We start from the raw sequence: 19061 nt of genomic DNA, 5'->3' as shown, positions 1-19061 counted from the left end.
CAAATAAGAGTGGGTAGCTGTTGTTACTTGTCCAGCTATCTCATGTGGTCCATCGTCCACCAAATTAATATTGAGGTGTAGGTGATTGCCTTTGAGAAAATTCTATCATACAATCTTGTATGTCATACAATTACACTTTTCACTTTTGGATATAATGGGTTCACATAGAATGATAACCATTGATTGGTGTATTACTCTTGCCTGAAGCCGATACTAATTCTACCTGCTAATAAATTCCCCGGAAACACTATGATAATGAAAGAATAATCATGTACTTGGTTCTATAGTTTCAATTTATTGCAAGAAAATAGTACAAAGTTGTGGGAGGTGGAAGGAAAAAAGCAAATTAAGATGATGTTACAAAATCTGTATTTAATTTGCACAACGAATGAAAGAATATTTCATAATTGAATGAAGTATGACACAAAGAATTAATGAATGGTAGACATGAGAACTGGGATATGTGATCCTGTGGCTTCTGGTCTCTGTGAAGGAGACTAGAACCTTGATCGTCTGCACTCAGCAGGGAGGCCTTGGGGGAAGCGTTTAAGGTCAGTGCAGTAGTTGTAGACCATGAACTTTTGCTGCACCCATCGAAGCCTGTTTCGGCCTGCAGCATCAAGCGCTTGAGTCTGCCATGCACTGTCTTGATCTAAGGAATTGGTAGATGTAGAGGAGAGACAGGAGGAGCCAACACAAGCATTGGCCTTGAAGTTTCTGTAAGAGGCAGTGAAAGGAGCTTGAGTCCAATCAGTCTTCACAAGCCCACCTCTTGTAGCCCAGTCATCAGCATTCCACAGGCTTGAGTATATCCTCATGGGTTGGTTTTTGGGGAATGCTACACCAACTGATTCCAAGTTGTTGAACACTCTGATTGGAATGTTGTCCACCAAGAATCTGAACAAATTAACAATTGCATATGTATATTAGAAATTAAGCTTCTAAATAATGTTGTAATTAATGAAGGTGAACCATGCTATAGTTCTTACATGATGCGTTGGGTGTTCCAAACAATGGAGTAGGTGTGGAAGGCCTTCGTGGGGTCAAACCAAAGATGGAACTGTTGTTCTCTGTTCCCTTTGCCCTGGCTGAACACATTGGTGTGGAGAGTGTAGGGGTCTCCTGATAAGTTGCCCAAAAACTCAAAGTCAATCTCATCATGAGTTGGACCTTGTGAAGATAACTGCACAAGTGCACATATATAAGCATATATTAGCATTAATGCTAAAGTATATAAAATTGAAAGACAAAATTAAGAGTACGTAGCACAATCAAAATTAATTACAAAGATGAGGATTGAGAGTAGTAAAAACGTACATAGTATGCAGTGACAGTGCCAGCTGAGTTGCCAGACACCAGCTTGATCTGCATGTCGACCCTTCCAAAAAGGTACTCATTTTTGGATTTGAAACCCGACCCAGAAAACTTGTCAAGGGAGAGAGTGAGAAGTTGTCCTCCGTTGAGGATCTTAGCACGTTCATCGCCAAATGTGATGTCGAAGTCTTCATAGAAATTACCAGCTGAGGCAGCAGCCATTAGAGAACTAAGTAAGAAGAATGAAACCATTGAGACCTTACAACAAGACATCTTGGTTAATTTGGTGTTTGCAAGAGAGAGGATTGAATGGATATATAACTAATGTTTGATGCTATAATTCGAGTTGTGCAGCCCTTTATATACAGGGTATGCCGCGTCGATGTTGAATAATAGAGCTGGCAGTATTTAATAATTAATGTTCAAAACTGGCGACAGCTAGCTTTGCAAATTTTGTATCCATTAATTGAAGTCGTCTAGCTTTATTTGGGTGCGGTGTACCGTGTGCCTCAGGAATAATGGAATATTGACTGCTAGAATTTCAGTATTTTGAATCTCGTTGTTAAGTTTTATTAAATTTTTTATTTTAATTTTTATGTTTTATATTAAATTTCAAGGGTGGGTCTCATTTTAAGTCCATGCGGCAAAATTAGAGTGTTGAGTGAAATGATCAATATAGCCTGCGAGTAGGCACCACGTCTAGGGGTGGGCACGGTCCGGTACAATCCAGTGCACCCCCCAAACTGTGGACTGGACTGTGGAGGTTATCCAGTCCAGTCCAGTGCTATAGAACTGGAAATTTTCGATCAGAATTGGACCAAACTGCACTGGAACAGTTCCAGTTTGGTCCGGTGCACTGTTTGAAATTATACCCTTAATTGCCTAAAATCACCATTGAATTCGCTGGACAGAAGAGGAGGAGCCGCCGGCCTTTAGGGTTTCGATTCGGCCGTTGTGGTGGCCGATGAACAATCGGAGACCACCATCGTGTTCATGAAGTCAAGAGGAAGCTGAGTGGGGTGGTGGATGATCCAGACGTCGCCGGAATCAAAGGCAACTCCGGCGAGGGAAAATCGGCAAAACCTTGATTTTCCTCCTCCGTTGATCGGATGAGAAATCCGATGGCACCTCTGCGCTCAGAGAGAAATGGCGAGCAGAACTTGGCAGGTCTCGGCGTCTCGCACCTCGTCACTGCCGGGAATGACGATTCGCCCCCGCGAATCTCCAACCGGGTTCTGGGTTGTGTTTTTTAGTGCGGCGGATTTCTGGGTGATTCACGAGTATGGGGAAAGGAGGAAGATGGCGAGGGCGAGTCGGCGACGGACACAGGGTTAGGGCTGTTTGCGAGAAGAAGATCGCGACGGCGTGAGGAAGACCGCGACGGCGAGAGGAAGACCGCAACGGCGAGAGGAAGATCGCGACGGCGAGAGTGAGGGGTGACTTCGGTCTGCGTGACTGCGGGCTGCGGCGTGAGGTCTGCGGGCTGCGGGCTGCGGCGTGAGAGACCTGGCTGAGGGTTTCACTCTTTCAGACTTTGAGTCTGTGAATTGAGTTTGAAGTCTTCGAGACTTCAAGTCAGTCAAAATGAAATATTGAAATGGTTTGGCTGTGGACTTGTTTAGTGAATAGTGATTACTGATTAATGACTTCAGTGTTTGAGTTTTGTAATTAAATTGGGGTTTTAATTTTTTAAACACTTAAGTCACTTGGTTTTAATTTTTATTGAGGTTTCAATTGTGGTTATATAGTTAATTAGTTATATATGTTATATATGTATAGAGTAATTAATATAATTTAGGATACATGGTTATAGTTGACTATGAGTCTAATTGGGGTTTCATTGGGGTTTCAATTGGGTATATAGTTATATATGTTATATACTTATATACTTATTACTTATATATAATATATGCATAGAGTAATTAACTAATTAATATATTTTAGGGGGGGTATATAGTTATAATTTTATTAGGGTATAGGGTTATAGACTTATAGTTGACTATGAGTCTAATTGGGGTTTCAATTAGGTTTATATACTTATATAATTATATATGTTATATACTTATTACTTATATATAATATATGTATAGAGTAATTAACTAATTAATATAGTTTAGGGTATATGGTTATAATGTATTAGGATATAGGGTTATAGTTGACTATAAGTCTAATTGGGGTTTCATTGGGGTTTCAATTGGGTATATAGTTATATATGTTATATACTTATATACTTATTACTTATATATAATATATGCATAGAGTAATTAACTAATTAATATATTTTAGGGGGGGTATATAGTTATAATTTTATTAGGGTATAGGGTTATAGACTTATAGTTGACTATGAGTCTAATTGGGGTTTCAATTGGGTTTATATACTTATATAATTATATATGTTATATACTTATATACTTATTACTTATATATAATATATGTATAGAGTAATTAACTAATTAATATAGTTTAGGGTATATGGTTATAATGTATTAGGATATAGGGTTATAGTTGACTATGAGTCTAATTGGGGTTTCAATTGGGTATATAGTTATATATGTTATATACTTATATACTTATTACTTATATATAATATATGTATAGAGTAATTAACTAATTAATATAGTTTAGGGTATATAGTTATAATTGTATTAGGGTATAGGGTTATAGACTTATAGTTGACTATGAGTCTAATTGGGGTTTCATTGGGGTTTCAATTGGGTATATAGTTATATATGTTATATACTTATACAGGGCCCTTCCAATAAGGGATCCCTCATTTAGTGTTAAATGAGGGATCACCCTGTGTGGCCCACACGGGTCGTTTTGTGTTAATCCGAACCGTCCATGTTTTACATCTTCATTGATAGATCATCCTTGCAAAATATCGGCCAAATCGGAAATCGTTTACCCGTTCGTTTAAGCGGTCAAAGTTTAAAACAAATGGACGAACATCAAATTTCTCTATAAACACCTAAACTTTGACCGCTTAATCGAATGGGTAAACGATTTCCGATTTGGCTGATTTTTTGCATGGATAATCTATCAATGAAGATGTAAAAAATGGACGGTTCAGATTAACACAAAACGACCCGTGTGGGCCCCACAAGGTGATCCCTCATTTAACACTAAATGAGGGATCCCTTATTGGAAGGGCCCTGTATACTTATATACTTATTACTTATATATAATATATGCATAGAGTAATTAACTAATTAATATATTTTAGGGGGGGTATATAGTTATAATTTTATTAGGGTATAGGGTTATAGACTTATAGTTGACTATGAGTCTAATTGGGGTTTCAATTGGGTTTATATACTTATATAATTATATATGTTATATACTTATATACTTATTACTTATATATAATATATGTATAGAGTAATTAACTAATTAATATAGTTTAGGGTATATGGTTATAATGTATTAGGATATAGGGTTATAGTTGACTATGAGTCTAATTGGGGTTTCAATTGGGTATATAGTTATATATGTTATATACTTATATACTTATTACTTATATATAATATATGTATAGAGTAATTAACTAATTAATATAGTTTAGGGTATATAGTTATAATTGTATTAGGGTATAGGGTTATAGACTTATAGTTGACTATGAGTCTAATTGGGGTTTCATTGGGATTTCAATTGGGTTTATATGCTTATATAGTTATTAGTTATATATGTTATATACTTATTGGGTTTATATGCTTATATGTTATATAACTATATACTATACCATAGAACTATAATAATTTTAGTATATAGGGTTTAGTGTATATATAAAGAATATATTAATTGTATTATAAAAGGTGTAACTAAAATTATATACTAAAACATTATTATATATATATAATATAGGCCATAGGGTTATATAAAATATATTTTAGAGTATAAAATATAGCTAGGTTAATATTAATTTTATTATCTAAAATGTGTAAAATGTGTGTAAACATGTTTGTAAAAATGTGTATAAAAATGTTTAAAAAGTGTATGAAATTGTATAAAAATTAAATATGTATAAAAATTAAAAATATATATTAATTATCCGGTCCAGTCCAGTCCAGTCCAGTTCTGTGAAGTGCAAAACTGGACTGGAATTGGATTGGACCGGTCCAGTCCAGTTCGGTCCCGGTGTTGACCAGTTTTGGTCAAAGCGGTTTTTTACGGTTTTTTTCCCCCAGTTCAGTCCGGTCCAACCGGTTCCCGGTTTAAACGCCCACCCCTAACCACGTCAACAAGACTAATGAAAGTTATAACGGAATTGAGTCAAAGAGACACATTAAAATATAAGATATACTATCAAGTGACAAATTGAGACAATTCAAATATGAGAGGATGAATTGAGATTTTATTACACTTTTAGGTGGCAAAAGTGGTAATAAGTCTTTTTATTCTAAATCTTGTTGATTAATGTGAACTTAGTGTTAGGTGCACTCCCATAGTCCCATGAATAGCCTAGGTAGGTAGAACTAAATAAAAAAGCGACAGTACATACATACATCACCATCCAACTCGCATATATTAACTTTTCTTAATTTGCGTCTTACTCCTTAGTCCTTATATATCATATGTTGTAGGCTTGGCTTGTAGCTCCAACACACCAACTTATATGCTACAAGCCAAACTCTTCTTCCTGTGCTGCTTCTTTGGAGCCTAGTCCTCTGGTCTGAATTGCAAATCTGTCTCCAGCTGACCAGCTCTAGTAAAGTTGGCACCGCAACACCCAAATAAATAAAGCTAGCTAGCTTTTGTATATGATATGGGATTATCTAATTTGCAAACCTGTTGCCAGTTTTCAACTTCAAAAGTTCAAATACAGCTGCCACCTCTATTGTTGATTTTAATTGAACGCGGCATACTGTTTTCTCTTAAGTATATAAACTTATCAAGGGCTTCAGAACTCTGAATTATACCATCAATAGCAACCCCATCAGCCCTCTCTCTCTCTCTCTCTCTCTCAAGCTAATTCTCTTGCTCTGTCTGCAAAGACTGCAATATTCACCAAATCGATCAAAATGTCTTCTTCCTCTTCTTGTAAGGCCTCAATGATGGTGCTTCTTTTTTTCTTCTCAATTAGTTCTCTGATGGTTGCTGCCTCAGCTGGTAATTTCTATGAAGACTTTGACATCACATTTGGCGATGAACGTGCTAAGATCCTTAATGGAGGACAACTTCTCACTCTCTCCCTTGACAAGTTTTCTGGGTCGGGCTTCAAGTCCAAAAATGAGTACTTGTTTGGAAGGGTCGACATGCAGATCAAGTTGGTGCCTGGCAACTCAACTGGCACTGTCACTGCATATTATGTATGTACTCTCAATCCCTCTTCCATTGTGATTGTGCTATACTTTGAACTTTGTCCTTCAATCAATTTCATATATATATTTGCATTAATACTAATTTCATAGATATGTATATGCAGTTATCTTCACAAGGTCCAACTCATGATGAGATTGACTTTGAGTTCTTGGGCAACTTATCTGGAGACCCCTACACTCTCCACACCAATGTGTTCAGCCAGGGCAAAGGGAACAGAGAACAACAGTTCCATCTTTGGTTTGATCCCACAAAGGCCTTCCACACCTACTCCATTGTTTGGAACACCCAACGCATCATGTAAGTACTATAGCATGGTTCACCTTCATTAATTACAACATTATTTAAAAGCTTAATTTCTAATATACATATGCAATTGTTAATTTGTTCAGATTCTTGGTGGACAACATTCCAATCAGAGTGTTCAACAACTTGGAATCAGTGGGTGTACCATTTCCCAAAAACCAACCCATGAGGATATACTCAAGCCTGTGGAATGCTGATGACTGGGCTACAAGAGGTGGGCTTGTGAAGACTGATTGGACTCAAGCTCCTTTCACTGCCTCTTACAGAAACTTCAAGGCCAATGCTTGTGTTGGCTCCTCCTGTCTCTCCTCTACATCTACCAATTCCTTAGATCAAGACAGTGCATGGCAGACTCAAGCGCTTGATGCCACAGGCCGAAACAGGCTTCGATGGGTGCAGCAAAAGTTCATGGTCTACAACTACTGCTCTGACCTCAAACGCTTCCCCCAAGGCCTCCCAGCTGAATGCAGAAGATCAAGGTTCTAATAGTCCTCTTGAGAGACCACAAACCACAGATGATCACATTCTTTGTGTTATAATTTCATTTATGAAAGATTCCTTCATTCGTTTTTTTTTTCTTCTCCAACAGTTTTTGTATTCTTTTGTTGTATACTGAATTCAAATTATAGAATGAAATTATACTTGATTATTAAATGGTAATGGTTCAATTTTATTTCTTCAACATACCATAGTGTTTTCTTAGTTCAGTAGCAGCTAGGATTTTTCGGTGTGTGTTAACGGTGAGTGCAATTTGCTGATCACCATCATTAACCAATGGTATCCCATAGCCAGATCCGTCAATATTTTTCACATATTTCATGGTCAACCAATATTGTATTATGTTTTAGTATGGTTGACATATGTGATTGTATTGGGGTGTGCAGCTTAGGAGGCTAGAAAGTGATTAGCCTGCTCAAGTTCCTGCCCTCTTGGCTTGGGAACTCTTTGAAAGTTGGGTGAAGCTAAATGTAGATGGCTGCAAGAAAGGACTGTCTGGTAGGATAAGGGATTGGAATTGTGAATGGCTCCTTGGTTTTGTGTTCAACCTTGCTAGGCAATTGGGACAAATTATGGAAGCTAAGCTCTGGGGTCTCTATGTGGGTTCAAACTAGCCTAGGCTCTGGGCTATGCTTATTGAAGCTGACTCTGCTACTGTTGCTGTCAACTTGGTCAAAAACCTGGTACACAGATCTCCACCCTCTTGCTGGTCTCATTGCTGGTTGTAGATCCTAATTCCTTTGTGCATGCTTGAGAACATCCACAGGGAGCATAATTCAGCTGCTAATTGTCTTTCAACCTACAGTCTCAGTTTAGATTTGGGTTGTAGACTCCTTGAGATCCCCTCCCAAGTTGGGTCTTTTCTTGTTGAGGATTTGATTGGGGGTGCCAAGGGCCCATACATTTGTACATTTGTAGCTTTTTTCTTGTTGTTTTGTTTTGGGCTTTTTGTCTCCATCTACCAAAACAAATAACATGTAATCTGCACTTTTCCTTTTTTTTTTTTTTTTTTTTTAAGGAAAAGAAAATAAGTGGCCAGCATTGGCTGGGCTCTTATATTCCTTTTTGGGCTTGTCACTAACCAAGTCACAAGCCCCACTTGGATCCATTAAGAATGCAGATTGTATTATCCCAGAAATAAGATTTAAAATAGAAAATTGGAAATGCAGCCAACCTCATCAGCTCCTTTGCCCAAATGCTCTTACCCGCTCCCCAACCATTTGCACTCCCATTTCCACTTCCACTTCCACTTCCACCAACCTCACCCTAGGAAAAAAATCAACCTCCTGTGCCTTCCCAGAGGAACCCTAGCTCACTTCACAAACCACTGTGCCCTTTCCATCTTTCACACAAACAGTTGCAGCAAAGAACCCCAAAACAAGGACAAGAAACACAACAACCAGAGCAATTTCGACCCATATCACGAAAATACGTTATTTCTGCAATTTAACTCCTCATCTGGCACTAACAACAGTGATAGACAAAACCCAGAAGCCCCAAGCCGAGAACAAGGACAAGAACAAAGAGAGGGCGAAGCCAATAATTATAAGGGACTTTTCGCAAACATGAGGTGGGCAGACATGAAAGCAGCATTGGGACAAAGATTAAACTTTGGAGCCATAGTTTGCTCAGCCATGGTGGTCACAAAAGACAAGCACTTGGCACTGCCTCACGTTCTTGTGCCTGATATAAGGTACATTGATTGGGCTGAGCTGCATAGAAGGGGTTTCAAGGGTGTTGTGTTTGATAAGGATAATACCATTACTGCACCTTATTCTTTGACACTTTGGGGTCCGCTTGGGTCTTCACTGGAGGAGTGTAAATCAGTGTTCGGTCCCGATATCGCGGTGTTCAGTAACTCGGCTGGTAATTTTTAGCATCGCCCATTTGGAAAATTTTGCTGCTTTTCATTGTTGGTTATGTTTTTCTTTCTCAATCTGTCAGCTTTATGATCTTTGTTTGATGGTTAGGGCTTTATGAGTATGACCATGATGGATCAAAAGCTAGGGAGCTTGAAGGGGCTATTGGAATTAAAGTCATAAGGCACAGTAAGTGTTTGTTTTTCAATTTAAGCTTTAATTGTGCTGCAAAGTTTTTGAATTTGTCATATTTCATATATAAAACTCCATTTTGAAACCAGGTTTGTTAATCACAAATTTTCTTAGGAAGTGCAGAGTTTATTTAGCATTTCATTGATGTGAGTTTTTTTTATCTTATGTAATAGGAGTGAAGAAACCGGCTGGAACAGCTGAAGAGGTCGAGAAGCATTTTGGCTGTGAATCGTCACAGCTTATTATGGTAGATAAGAATTCATAGAACCTCTTGAATTGTTTATTTTGATATTTTTTTGGACTTTACTGATTGATGGGATATTTTGGTCTGTGGTAGGTGGGTGATCGGCCCTTAACTGATATTGTTTATGGGAATAGAAATGGCTTCCTAACTATTTTAACCGAACCTTTGAGTCTTGCTGAGGAGCCATTCATTGTTAGGCAGGTTGGTTTTCGTTTATTCTCAAATTCTCTTTCATGCACTGCAAGGGAATATTGTGTCATTTTCTCCCTTCCAAACAAAATGGAAAAAGAAAACAATTAAAGTTGCCCTTTTTAGGTTGTTTTGTGCAAATGGTTTTGTCTCTTTCCATCATTAGGTAAAAAATGAATCAATCCAATAAAACTTAATTTAAGAAATGCCTAGTTTGTGATGTCAGTAGTTATTATCCGTTTGTCCATAGTTTTATTCCTGTGATTTAGGAAACTTCAGAATCCTCTTATGAGTTGTCTTGTAGAGGAAGGGTGGTGGAAAAACCCAAGTTTTGGTAAAGAAGGAAAGGAGGGAAAATCAAACTAAACAATAAAAAATGTCCAAATAAAGAGGAAAGAGGAAGAATGACCATCCAAGTGTATAGAGTTCAAATCGACTATGCTTTGAACTCATTACTAGAATGTCTGACCCTCTCAAAATTTTAACTGTTAGCTCTGTGTAAGCTCACCCAAACAAGCAAAATGAGCAGCTCCCAGATTCCTAACTTGTCATGTGCCATTCCTTACCAATTTGTGCCAATTTGAAAGTTACTTGAAAACAGACCATGCAAAAGCAAAGCCACTTCAGATGGCGGATAAACATCCCTCTCAGTAAGATAATCTATGGTCAAAATCTTTGTAGTGGCCACACAGGTGAAGAAAGCTACTATTGGAGGAATCAAGGACTCTAAATCTCCTCCTATAGAAATAACAATGGGGCAGAGGCCTTCAAAGCTATTTAGAAGGATTTCATCTAAAACCACTGTTGCCTGAGACACATTCCAACCAAGTTTCTGCCCCCTTTCAAATTTCGAAAACACCCTGACAAATTTTAACTCCCAATCATGATTCATGGGATCCCCTCTGATATATCATTTCAACAATGGTCATCATCTTAGCAAAGTAGTTAGGCTGTTGAATTTTTTTGGATTAGGTGTTGGGAAAGGATGATGCGAATGAAATGAATTTTTTTTATTATAATTCACTCTTCTGAGGTATTTGAGACTCTATCCACGCTCATATTTTGCTGCAGTTAAAGGTCTAGATTTCTGTTATTTGTTTCTGATAATTTACTGGTGGTAATTGCAGGTGAGGATACTAGAAACATCCCTTGTGAATCGTTGGTTTAGGAAAGGGTTAAAGCCCACCAGTCATAGGCTGCTGCCAGATGGCATGCAGTGTGTGAAACATCCACCACCCCTGTAAGAATTGTTGTTGATATAATCAAAAACGAAAGTTCTTGTAGCTGTCCCAATGATATTGTCGGTTTTACGATTTTTTTAGTTCAATGCAATGAGAGAAAATGTTATCTTTTTTTCTCCCCAGTAAATTGAGTAGTATTTTAAGTTTAAACACAATTTGACTCATGAAAGGAAAAAGAAAGAACGTGAAGGAAAAGTAAAAAATAGGTTAAAATATTCAAGCAGCTCAATTCAACTTTTAACTAAGATATCTATCATCTTGTGTACTGTATACAGAGAAGTTTGTGATAGTAGATATATGCCTGAAGTACATTTTTAAAATTTCTAAAGTGATATGGAAATTGGACTAAACCCTAAAGTGATATGGCTCAACAACTAAAGGCGGGCACCTTGAATATTTAAAGGCAAAAACCCTAATCACAACAGTTATGACGTAACTTTATGCTAATGAAGCGAGACATATCATATTTGGGTTTACCTTGTAGAGTTTTAATGTTGTATGGAAAGGACTCAAAGGAGTGATTGTGCAAGGATCAGGTGGAAATGGCCTTCCTAGCATAGCTGAGTTGTACACGTAATAACTTACTCAAATTGATATATACATAATGACTTTCAAAAAACTGGCTTGAGTTCCATAAGAGAAGAGAAGACAAAGGTGTTCCTGTGGCATGAACAATTTAATCCCTAGAGTAACATGTTTCAATGTGGCATTAACTTTAAAATGCGAATGTTAGATAGATGTCAAAATCAATACCAAGTAGAGTGTCACAGACACAGAGTTCTGGTGGAAGAAGTTTCTCTCTTTTTTCTTGGTCCAAGCATGCATGTTGAATGTGCAAAGATTTGAATGTCAGTATTATCGCTGATGTGTCATAATATAAGATGACTTTCATGAACTTTGCAAAACTTTCCTTGGAGAAGAAAAGGGAGGACATCCAATTTTCACTCTGAAAGTAACTTTGAGAAGGTGCAAGGAATGCCAGTTTTAAGATTAAGAAGACATGGGTCCTGTAATTAGGCCACCCAATTTGACATAAAGTCAAGGTCAATTGACAAATAATTTCTTTAGACGGCTAAGTTTTTGAACGTAGTGATTGTCCAAGTCTAATGGCTACATTTTTAGGCTGCGCTCATCTATTGGCTGCAGGTCTATTTAATTTGGACTTTTGGTCCTCTCTGTATGTACCACATGCAAAATACATTTTTATGTCTACCAGAACTTTGGGGGTCTACCTCAGGTTTTATAAGGAAACTTTCAATGTTTATGTCCACACTTTGCTCCAGAGTTCAGAGGCAGGACTAAAAATCCTTTAATAAAATAATGTTAAACCATGGAGTATATGACTAGGATTTCATTGATATCACTATCTACATGGGGACCTACATATATAATATTCTAATGGTGCACTGTGTATTCAGAGAGTCATAGACTCGTAATGAACCAAATTCGAGTACGAAACTTTCTCAAGGCATTACCAGCTACTTATAGCATATGGGGTTCTTGGGTTGTCTCATGGTTTGCAGTAACGAAGACATCCTCAGAACTTAAAGTCATGGCATCCCAAGAAGGGAAACCACTTTCTAATAGTACTGTTTTACAGTTTTCATTTCTAGTTCTCATGTTGGTTTCTTTGTCCTTGGCAACTTCATCTTCAGCAGCAGCAACACAAACAGGACTAGAAGCAGAGGCTCTCCTGAATTGGAAGGCTAGCCTTAGCAACACAAGCCTATCTGTCTTGTCTTCATGGGTTGGAAACAGCACTTCCCACTGGGATGGGATTGCTTTCGACAATTTTGGAAGCATCACCCATATAAACCTCACTGGTTCTGGTTTAAGAGGTACACTTCACACTTTGAGTTTCTCATCTTTCCCCAGTCTCCTAAGCCTTAACCTGAGCCATAACTCATTTTTTGGAACCATTCCCTCTGGCTTAGCTAATCTGTCTAGTGTTACTCACCTTGATTTGTCTGCCAATCAACTCTTTGGAACAATTCCATCAGAAATAGGTCTTCTTACTAGTCTTCAAATCCTTTCTCTGGCTCAAAATAACATCAATGGGTCCATTCCCCATGAAGTTGGAATGTTGGGCAACTTAACCATTCTTTCCCTTCAGTTCAATGATCTTTCTGGAAATATCCCTCAGGAAATATGTACGCTAATTTCACTTAGTGATATTAATCTATCACAAAACAATCTCACAGGTTCAATTCCACCATCAATAGGAAACCTGTCCAACTTAACTTTTCTAGCCCTTCTACGCAACGATTTATCTGGCTCCATTCCTTCCAGTATAGGAAACCTGACTAGGCTGAAGGTGTTGTACCTGATGGGTAATCAATTGTCTGGAGCCATCCCAAAAGAAGTAGGCAAACTAAAATTTCTCACCCATCTAGGATTGGTAGATAACAGACTAAATGGCTCCCTTCCCTTAGAAATGAATAATCTTACATATTTAAGGGAGTTGTGGTTGAGTAACAACAGCTTGTCTGGTAATCTTCCCCAAGATATATGCAGCGGTGGAGTACTTGACATTTTTACAGCACATAACAATCAGTTGACAGGTCCCATCCCTAGAAGCTTGAGAAACTGCACCAGCTTAACTAGATTGAGGCTTGAAAGGAACCAGCTCACAGGAGACATAAGTGAAGAGTTTGGCATTTATCCTGAATTAACTTATGTCGATCTGAGTTATAACAGATTCTATGGAGAACTTTCTGAAAAGTGGGGGCAGTGCCAAAAATTACAAAGCTTGAAACTCAGCAACAACAGAATTTCTGGGAGGATTCCTCAGTTTGAGGGATCAATTCAGCTACATGTACTTGACAGCTCTTCGAATCGTCTAAATGGGACAATCCCAAGGGAACTGGGGAGGTTGCAATACTTGTTCAACCTAAACCTGGCTGATAATGAACTTTCTGGCAGTGTCCCATCAGAGATTGGAATGTTAAGCAATCTGCAACATCTTAACTTAGCAGCAAACAATTTGACTGGACCTATTCCGGAACAATTAGATGGGTGCAGAGAGTTACTGAACTTGAATTTGAGCAAAAATAGATTTTGTGAGAGCATTCCCCTTCAAATGAGCAGCATACAGTCTCTTCAAGTTCTTGATCTTAGTCATAATTCACTGATGAGGGAGATACCACCACAGCTTGGACAATTGGTAAAGTTGGAAGCATTGAATCTCTCCCACAATGAGCTCTCTGGTTCGATCCCATCTACTTTTGATAACATGTTGAGCTTGACAACTGTTGACATATCCTACAATCATTTGGAGGGTCCTCTTCCCAACAACAAAGCATTCCATGAAGCTCCAGTTGTAGCTTTTGAGAATAACAAAGGCTTGTGTGGTAACGCCATGGGTTTGAACGCTTGCACATATACAACAAAAGGCCAGAAAAAGGGTAACAAAGCTGTTATTTTCATCATAGTCCTTGTTTTAGGTATTCTGTTTCTTGTATTTGTAGTAGTTGGGATTCTTTGTGTGTTTTGCATTCCCCGAAAAGAACAAAATGAAGACCAGTTTGTAGTTTGGAGCTATGATGGGAAACTGGCATATGAAGACATCATTGAAGCTACAGAGGAATTCAACTCCAAACATTGTGTAGGAGTGGGAGGGAATGCGAGTGTTTATAAAGCTGAACTGCAAACAGGTCGGATTGTTGCAGTAAAGAAACTTCACATGCAACAGGATGGCGGAGTAGCAAATCTGAAGGCTTTTGAGAGTGAAATTCGTACTCTTTCAGAAATTCGTCACCGCAACATATTGAAGCTTTATGGTTTTTGTTCACATCCAAGACACTCTCTCTTGGTTTATGACTTCATAGAAGGGGGAAGCTTGGAAAACATTCTGACCAATGACAACAATGCAATAAAGTTTGGATGGATTGAGAGGGTGAATGCTGTCAAAGACGTGGCTAATGCGTTATCTTATTTGCATCATGATTGTTCACCTCCAATAGTTCATCGAGACATATCGAGCAAGAACATCTTGCTGGATTTAGAGTATGGGGCTTATGTCTCTGATTTTGGTACAGCTAAGCTTTTGAAGCCTGACGCTTCCAATTGGACTACATTTGCAGGCACATTTGGATACAGTGCTCCAGGTAGTTATTTCCTTCTTGTTTTCTTTCCAAATAGCATATGTACTATTCATCTAATGACGGGGAAGTCAGGAAGCCATCCAACTATTTCAGAGATATGATGGATGAACTAAATGATCAGAAGGGATAAGCCTTAGCTAGTTATTTGGATTACCCTCTTGGTATCCCATAATTTTTATGCATGATTTGATGACAAAAGAGAGGATCACGACTTGACTTAAATGGTTGCATTAAATTTTTTACATTTAGCAGCCATTCACAGGAAAAGGCTTAGCTGCTAGTTTTCCGTGTGATAGGGAACTAGTTCATGAATCTTAACTTAATCTTAAAATTGATTTATTTATACACACTTTGAAGAATTTTAAAGGGTGCAAAACAACAATACACTACAACTAAAGTTTCCATTGGCATATAAGTAAAGTTTCAGTCTTTTAACTCATGAATTGATCTTTGTTTTGCAGAGTTGGCATACACAATGGAAGCAAATGAGAAATGTGATGTTTATAGCTTTGGGGTTGTAGCATTAGAAGTGATCAGGGGAAAGCATCCTGGAGATCTCATCTCCTATTTTTTCTCAATGTCATTAACATCAACAGCCCGTTGTATACAACTGAAGGACGTCTTGGACCAGCGCCTCTCGCCTCCTAGAAATCAAGTTGCTGAAAAGGTGGTCACTGTTGCAAACCTTGCATTTGCATGCTTTCGAACTGATCCACAATCTCGGCCTACCATGCAACAAATTTCCCATGAGTTATGATTTTAAAGGAAACCTTTGGCAAAGATATTTGACAAGATTGGCAGGTGGTAGTTGATTAGAAATCTGTGATAGCTTCTTTCATTGTAAATCTGTGAGTGAGGTTTATCCTACTCCCATCACACCTTTCTCTTCTAACTGCATGCCTCTAGATCTAAATGACCATTATGAATGTTGCATATTTATAATGTCTATATAATAGCTCTCAGGAACCTTGGGTTCAAACCCAAATTAAGTTTAGGTACCATGCACTGTGATACTTATGAATGTTTTCTCGCATGTAACAATATTAGATTATACACATTCAAAGTTCATCAGCCTTCAATCATTCCTTGTGTGGAATATGAATTGCAATACAATCTTCACATCTAGTGGGGTGAGACATTGAGATACTAGATCAATTAAGACCTGAATATAGTGGAGCCTTGGGTGCTTAAATCTTGATGTTGTGAGTTGGCTTGCTATTTATACAGTGATGAGTTGCAAGAATTCCTGGGTGTGTGCTTCAAAAATTCTTTGGGATAATTTTGATGGGCATTCCATGGGAAGGGAATGGGAGGGGATCCATGGTTATAGGCTCATCAGGATAGAGCAAAGACCAATCATAACGGGTAACGACGAAATGAATGAAGATGAGGATATTCAACTTGGCCAGTTGGTACCCTGCACACACTCTTGGCCCTCCCCCAAATGGAAGAAACACATAAGGTGGTACAGGCTCCTCAAACCGACTTGGTTTGAAACTCAGAGGATCATGAAAATATTCTGAATTGTAATGTGTTCCATATGTTGTCCACAGTACCTGCATGAAATTAACCACTAGAAATTAAAGTCCGTTGACTTTAGGTACTAAATTTCAATGTTATTTCATTTTAATTACTAAAATATGTATGTCATTTCACTTAAAAAACATGATTCTACCAAGCTGTAACTGTTTAACAATCACAACTTTTTATTGATTTATTACTTTTTAAGTGTTTGCAAGGCTTAAACTTTAATATTTAGTCTCTAGGTTCTAGGATTTCATCTCCCAAACTTAAATCAAAAGTACTAAACTCTTATAAACTTTGAATTTTTATGAATTTCAAACGGTTACAACTATGACTGTTAGACGGTCACAATTGTATAGCAAATTGATTTATGACCTAATCCAAAATGTCTTGCTCTAGGTTAGTACCTAAATTTTAAAAAAAAATTAGTGTTTTTCTGTTTTGTTGAAAAACTATTGATATTTTAATCCTAATTTTCTATAAAAATTAATCCAAAGACAGTACAAGTAAACACCTGCATAAAATTGTAGTGTGTAAAGCAGAACACGTGTACCTTCCATCCTCTGGGAATGGTGAATCCTTCATATTCAATGTCAGCAATGGCTTTCCTGAAAGAGCCAAAGATGGGAGGGAAAAGCCGCATGCTTTCACGAGCAACCTGCCAGGTATACTTCATCTTCTTTGTGTCATCCAATGTCAGATTTTCACCTGGTCTTTTGCTTCTCATTGTCTCAGCATGTTCTGATAGGAAATGAAACGCAACTCACTGATATTAATTTGTGTTGCTGATGATCAAAATCGATTAACTTGGACTGCATGAAAGAATCAAAGATTATATATATACCTTTAAGTAGGACACTGTGGCAATAAGGATGCTGAGCCAACATTTTGAATGTCATGGCAATAGCAAAAGAAGTAGTATCATGAGCTGCAAAAACTATCAAAACCACATTGTCAACCACTTCCTTTTCGCTAATTTCTCCTCGAATCATCCCGGCCACCAATCGTGATAATAGCATCCCTCCCTCCTGATCCTGTTCTTCCAGCTTGCCTTCCATTTCCATTCTCTTCTCTCTTACTACTTCAACCAGCATTTTCTCTATCTCCATCCTTGCTTTCCTTGCTCTCCAGAACCTGGACCCGGGAACCTTAATGGGTGCTGCAAAAACACCTTCCAAAACTCTCTCAAAGGTCCCCAACATATCTGCCTGCACATTGATCCCGAACAAGCATTCAAACACTATGGTAAATGTCAAGATTTTCGTCGAACGATACAGGCTAATCTTGTCCTGGCCTTTCCATTTTGTGTCCAAATGCAACTGCACAGAGCTGCATATTTTAGGCACCAAAGTCTCAAGCCCTGCCTGACCAAGACTTGTGCCTATAATCCCCCGAAGGCACCGGTGCCTCTCCCCTTGTTTTTCCATGATGCAGTCCTTCCCCATGAGCTGAACTGAAGATGAAGGCCACGAGCTCACCACCAACTTGAACTCATTGGACAACAGGAACCTATTAGCATTGGCTCCATTTACAATCACAGTTGGGGACCCCATCAGATGTGTTGTGAAGATTTTGCCATATTTTGCAATCCGGGGTTGAACGAAGTCCTCAAACAAACTGTTTTTACGTTGAGCTTTGTAGAACTCCATTGTTTGGCCTATCCAAGGAAGTCCCATATCCCCTGGTGGCAGTTTTCTCTTGTTTGCGTCATAGGTTTGCTTGTGCTTCAAGAAAATGATAATAAAGACCATTGCAGCTGAGATACAGAACAAGCAAAGAAGAAGATAGCTAATTTCATTAGCCATTGATGATTCAATGTTGTTATCACGAAGATTGACTCAAAAGCTTTGGAGTTTATAGTTCTAATAACGTGGTATCAGCTGGTGAGCAATTGTTGCTGCTTTATACAACAAGGAAAACCTTCAGAAAGTCAAATCCCCTGTTGATTTTCTGAAAAGTCACCAATCATGAAGTCCTGACCGCCCCAACAATTCTATTATTAACAGATCACGGCTAAGTTCACCCCCATATACGTTGACTCAACGTGAAGTTCCATATTTTTAGGAGGGTAATGTATGTGAAAATGCAAATAGAATAAATACAGAATCTCTTGCTGCCGACCTGTCAATCCTTTTTAATTGTTAATCACAAAAGTATCCCAAAAAATCTGGTAAGTCTGCTGATATATACTTTCACAAATTAAGAAGATTAACACGTGATGAAAATCATGGAATCTTTTCCCTCTTGTATGATTGAATGTGACTTCAGCAACTAG

At 38.1% G+C, this 19061-nt stretch overlaps 5 protein-coding genes across 6 annotated transcripts; 3 read left to right on the top strand and 2 right to left on the bottom strand.

The window, feature by feature from the left end:
- Nucleotides 1-255: 255 nt before the first annotated feature.
- Nucleotides 256-1619, bottom strand: LOC147287766 (xyloglucan endotransglucosylase protein 1-like). Its single transcript, XM_086239013.1, has 3 exons — nt 1318-1619; nt 990-1183; nt 256-897 (listed from the first exon to the last, which is right to left on the bottom strand). Exons 1-3 carry the CDS (start codon nt 1585-1587, stop codon nt 498-500), a joined length of 864 nt encoding a protein of 287 aa, XP_086095139.1. The 5' UTR covers nt 1588-1619; the 3' UTR covers nt 256-497.
- Nucleotides 1620-6269: 4650 nt separating this feature from the next.
- Nucleotides 6270-7582, top strand: LOC147287765 (xyloglucan endotransglucosylase protein 1-like). The gene is made up of 3 exons (XM_086239012.1): nt 6270-6620; nt 6737-6930; nt 7023-7582. The coding sequence occupies exons 1-3, from the start codon at nt 6333-6335 to the stop codon at nt 7420-7422; spliced, it is 882 nt and encodes a 293-aa protein (XP_086095138.1). The 5' UTR covers nt 6270-6332; the 3' UTR covers nt 7423-7582.
- Nucleotides 7583-8560: 978 nt separating this feature from the next.
- Nucleotides 8561-11275, top strand: LOC147287764 (haloacid dehalogenase (HAD) superfamily protein). 2 transcript variants are annotated; one of them, XM_086239010.1, is made up of 5 exons: nt 8561-9300; nt 9405-9482; nt 9659-9732; nt 9823-9930; nt 11046-11275. In XM_086239010.1, the coding sequence occupies exons 1-5, from the start codon at nt 8598-8600 to the stop codon at nt 11160-11162; spliced, it is 1080 nt and encodes a 359-aa protein (XP_086095136.1). In that variant the 5' UTR covers nt 8561-8597; the 3' UTR covers nt 11163-11275. The 2 variants fall into 2 exon arrangements, with proteins under 2 accessions (XP_086095136.1, XP_086095137.1); XM_086239011.1 differs by lacking the exon at nt 9823-9930.
- Nucleotides 11276-12570: 1295 nt separating this feature from the next.
- On the top strand, nt 12571-16241 carry LOC147287763 (uncharacterized). Its single transcript, XM_086240164.1, has 2 exons — nt 12571-15265; nt 15724-16241. Exons 1-2 carry the CDS (start codon nt 12595-12597, stop codon nt 16017-16019), a joined length of 2967 nt encoding a protein of 988 aa, XP_086096290.1. The 5' UTR covers nt 12571-12594; the 3' UTR covers nt 16020-16241.
- Nucleotides 16242-16509: 268 nt separating this feature from the next.
- On the bottom strand, nt 16510-18591 carry CYP718 (cytochrome P450, family 718). The gene is made up of 3 exons (XM_086240165.1): nt 17631-18591; nt 17340-17527; nt 16510-16818 (listed from the first exon to the last, which is right to left on the bottom strand). The coding sequence occupies exons 1-3, from the start codon at nt 18589-18591 to the stop codon at nt 16522-16524; spliced, it is 1446 nt and encodes a 481-aa protein (XP_086096291.1). The 3' UTR covers nt 16510-16521.
- Nucleotides 18592-19061: the final 470 nt, after the last annotated feature.

The sequence above is a fragment of the Dryas octopetala genome, chromosome 4, assembly GCF_963921425.1.
Source record: "Dryas octopetala chromosome 4, drDryOcto1.1, whole genome shotgun sequence".
Classification (NCBI taxonomy): domain Eukaryota; kingdom Viridiplantae; phylum Streptophyta; class Magnoliopsida; order Rosales; family Rosaceae; genus Dryas; species Dryas octopetala.
Note: the sequence above shows the minus strand (reverse complement) of the source record. Positions and strands in the feature narration are given on the sequence as shown.

Excerpts from the sequence above, each read along its gene's own strand:
- LOC147287764 (XM_086239010.1), top strand. The coding sequence starts at position 8,598 with ATGCAGCCAACCTCATCAGCTCCTTTGCCCAAATGCTCTTACCCGCTC. Across the intron at positions 9,301-9,404 it reads GGTGTTCAGTAACTCGGCTG|GGCTTTATGAGTATGACCAT; the intron begins GTAATTTTTAGC and ends TTTGATGGTTAG. Across the intron at positions 9,733-9,822 it reads AATCGTCACAGCTTATTATG|GTGGGTGATCGGCCCTTAAC; the intron begins GTAGATAAGAAT and ends GGTCTGTGGTAG.
- CYP718 (XM_086240165.1), bottom strand. The coding sequence starts at position 18,591 with ATGGCTAATGAAATTAGCTATCTTCTTCTTTGCTTGTTCTGTATCTCA. Across the intron at positions 17,528-17,630 it reads CCACAGTGTCCTACTTAAAG|AACATGCTGAGACAATGAGA; the intron begins GTATATATATAA and ends ATTTCCTATCAG. Across the intron at positions 16,819-17,339 it reads CCATTCCCAGAGGATGGAAG|GTACTGTGGACAACATATGG; the intron begins GTACACGTGTTC and ends AATTTCATGCAG.
- LOC147287763 (XM_086240164.1), top strand. The coding sequence starts at position 12,595 with ATGAACCAAATTCGAGTACGAAACTTTCTCAAGGCATTACCAGCTACT. Across the intron at positions 15,266-15,723 it reads ATTTGGATACAGTGCTCCAG|AGTTGGCATACACAATGGAA; the intron begins GTAGTTATTTCC and ends TTTGTTTTGCAG.
- LOC147287766 (XM_086239013.1), bottom strand. The coding sequence starts at position 1,587 with ATGTCTTGTTGTAAGGTCTCAATGGTTTCATTCTTCTTACTTAGTTCT. Across the intron at positions 1,184-1,317 it reads GCACTGTCACTGCATACTAT|TTATCTTCACAAGGTCCAAC; the intron begins GTACGTTTTTAC and ends GCACTTGTGCAG. Across the intron at positions 898-989 it reads TGGAACACCCAACGCATCAT|ATTCTTGGTGGACAACATTC; the intron begins GTAAGAACTATA and ends TAATTTGTTCAG.
- LOC147287765 (XM_086239012.1), top strand. The coding sequence starts at position 6,333 with ATGTCTTCTTCCTCTTCTTGTAAGGCCTCAATGATGGTGCTTCTTTTT. Across the intron at positions 6,621-6,736 it reads GCACTGTCACTGCATATTAT|TTATCTTCACAAGGTCCAAC; the intron begins GTATGTACTCTC and ends ATGTATATGCAG. Across the intron at positions 6,931-7,022 it reads TGGAACACCCAACGCATCAT|ATTCTTGGTGGACAACATTC; the intron begins GTAAGTACTATA and ends TAATTTGTTCAG.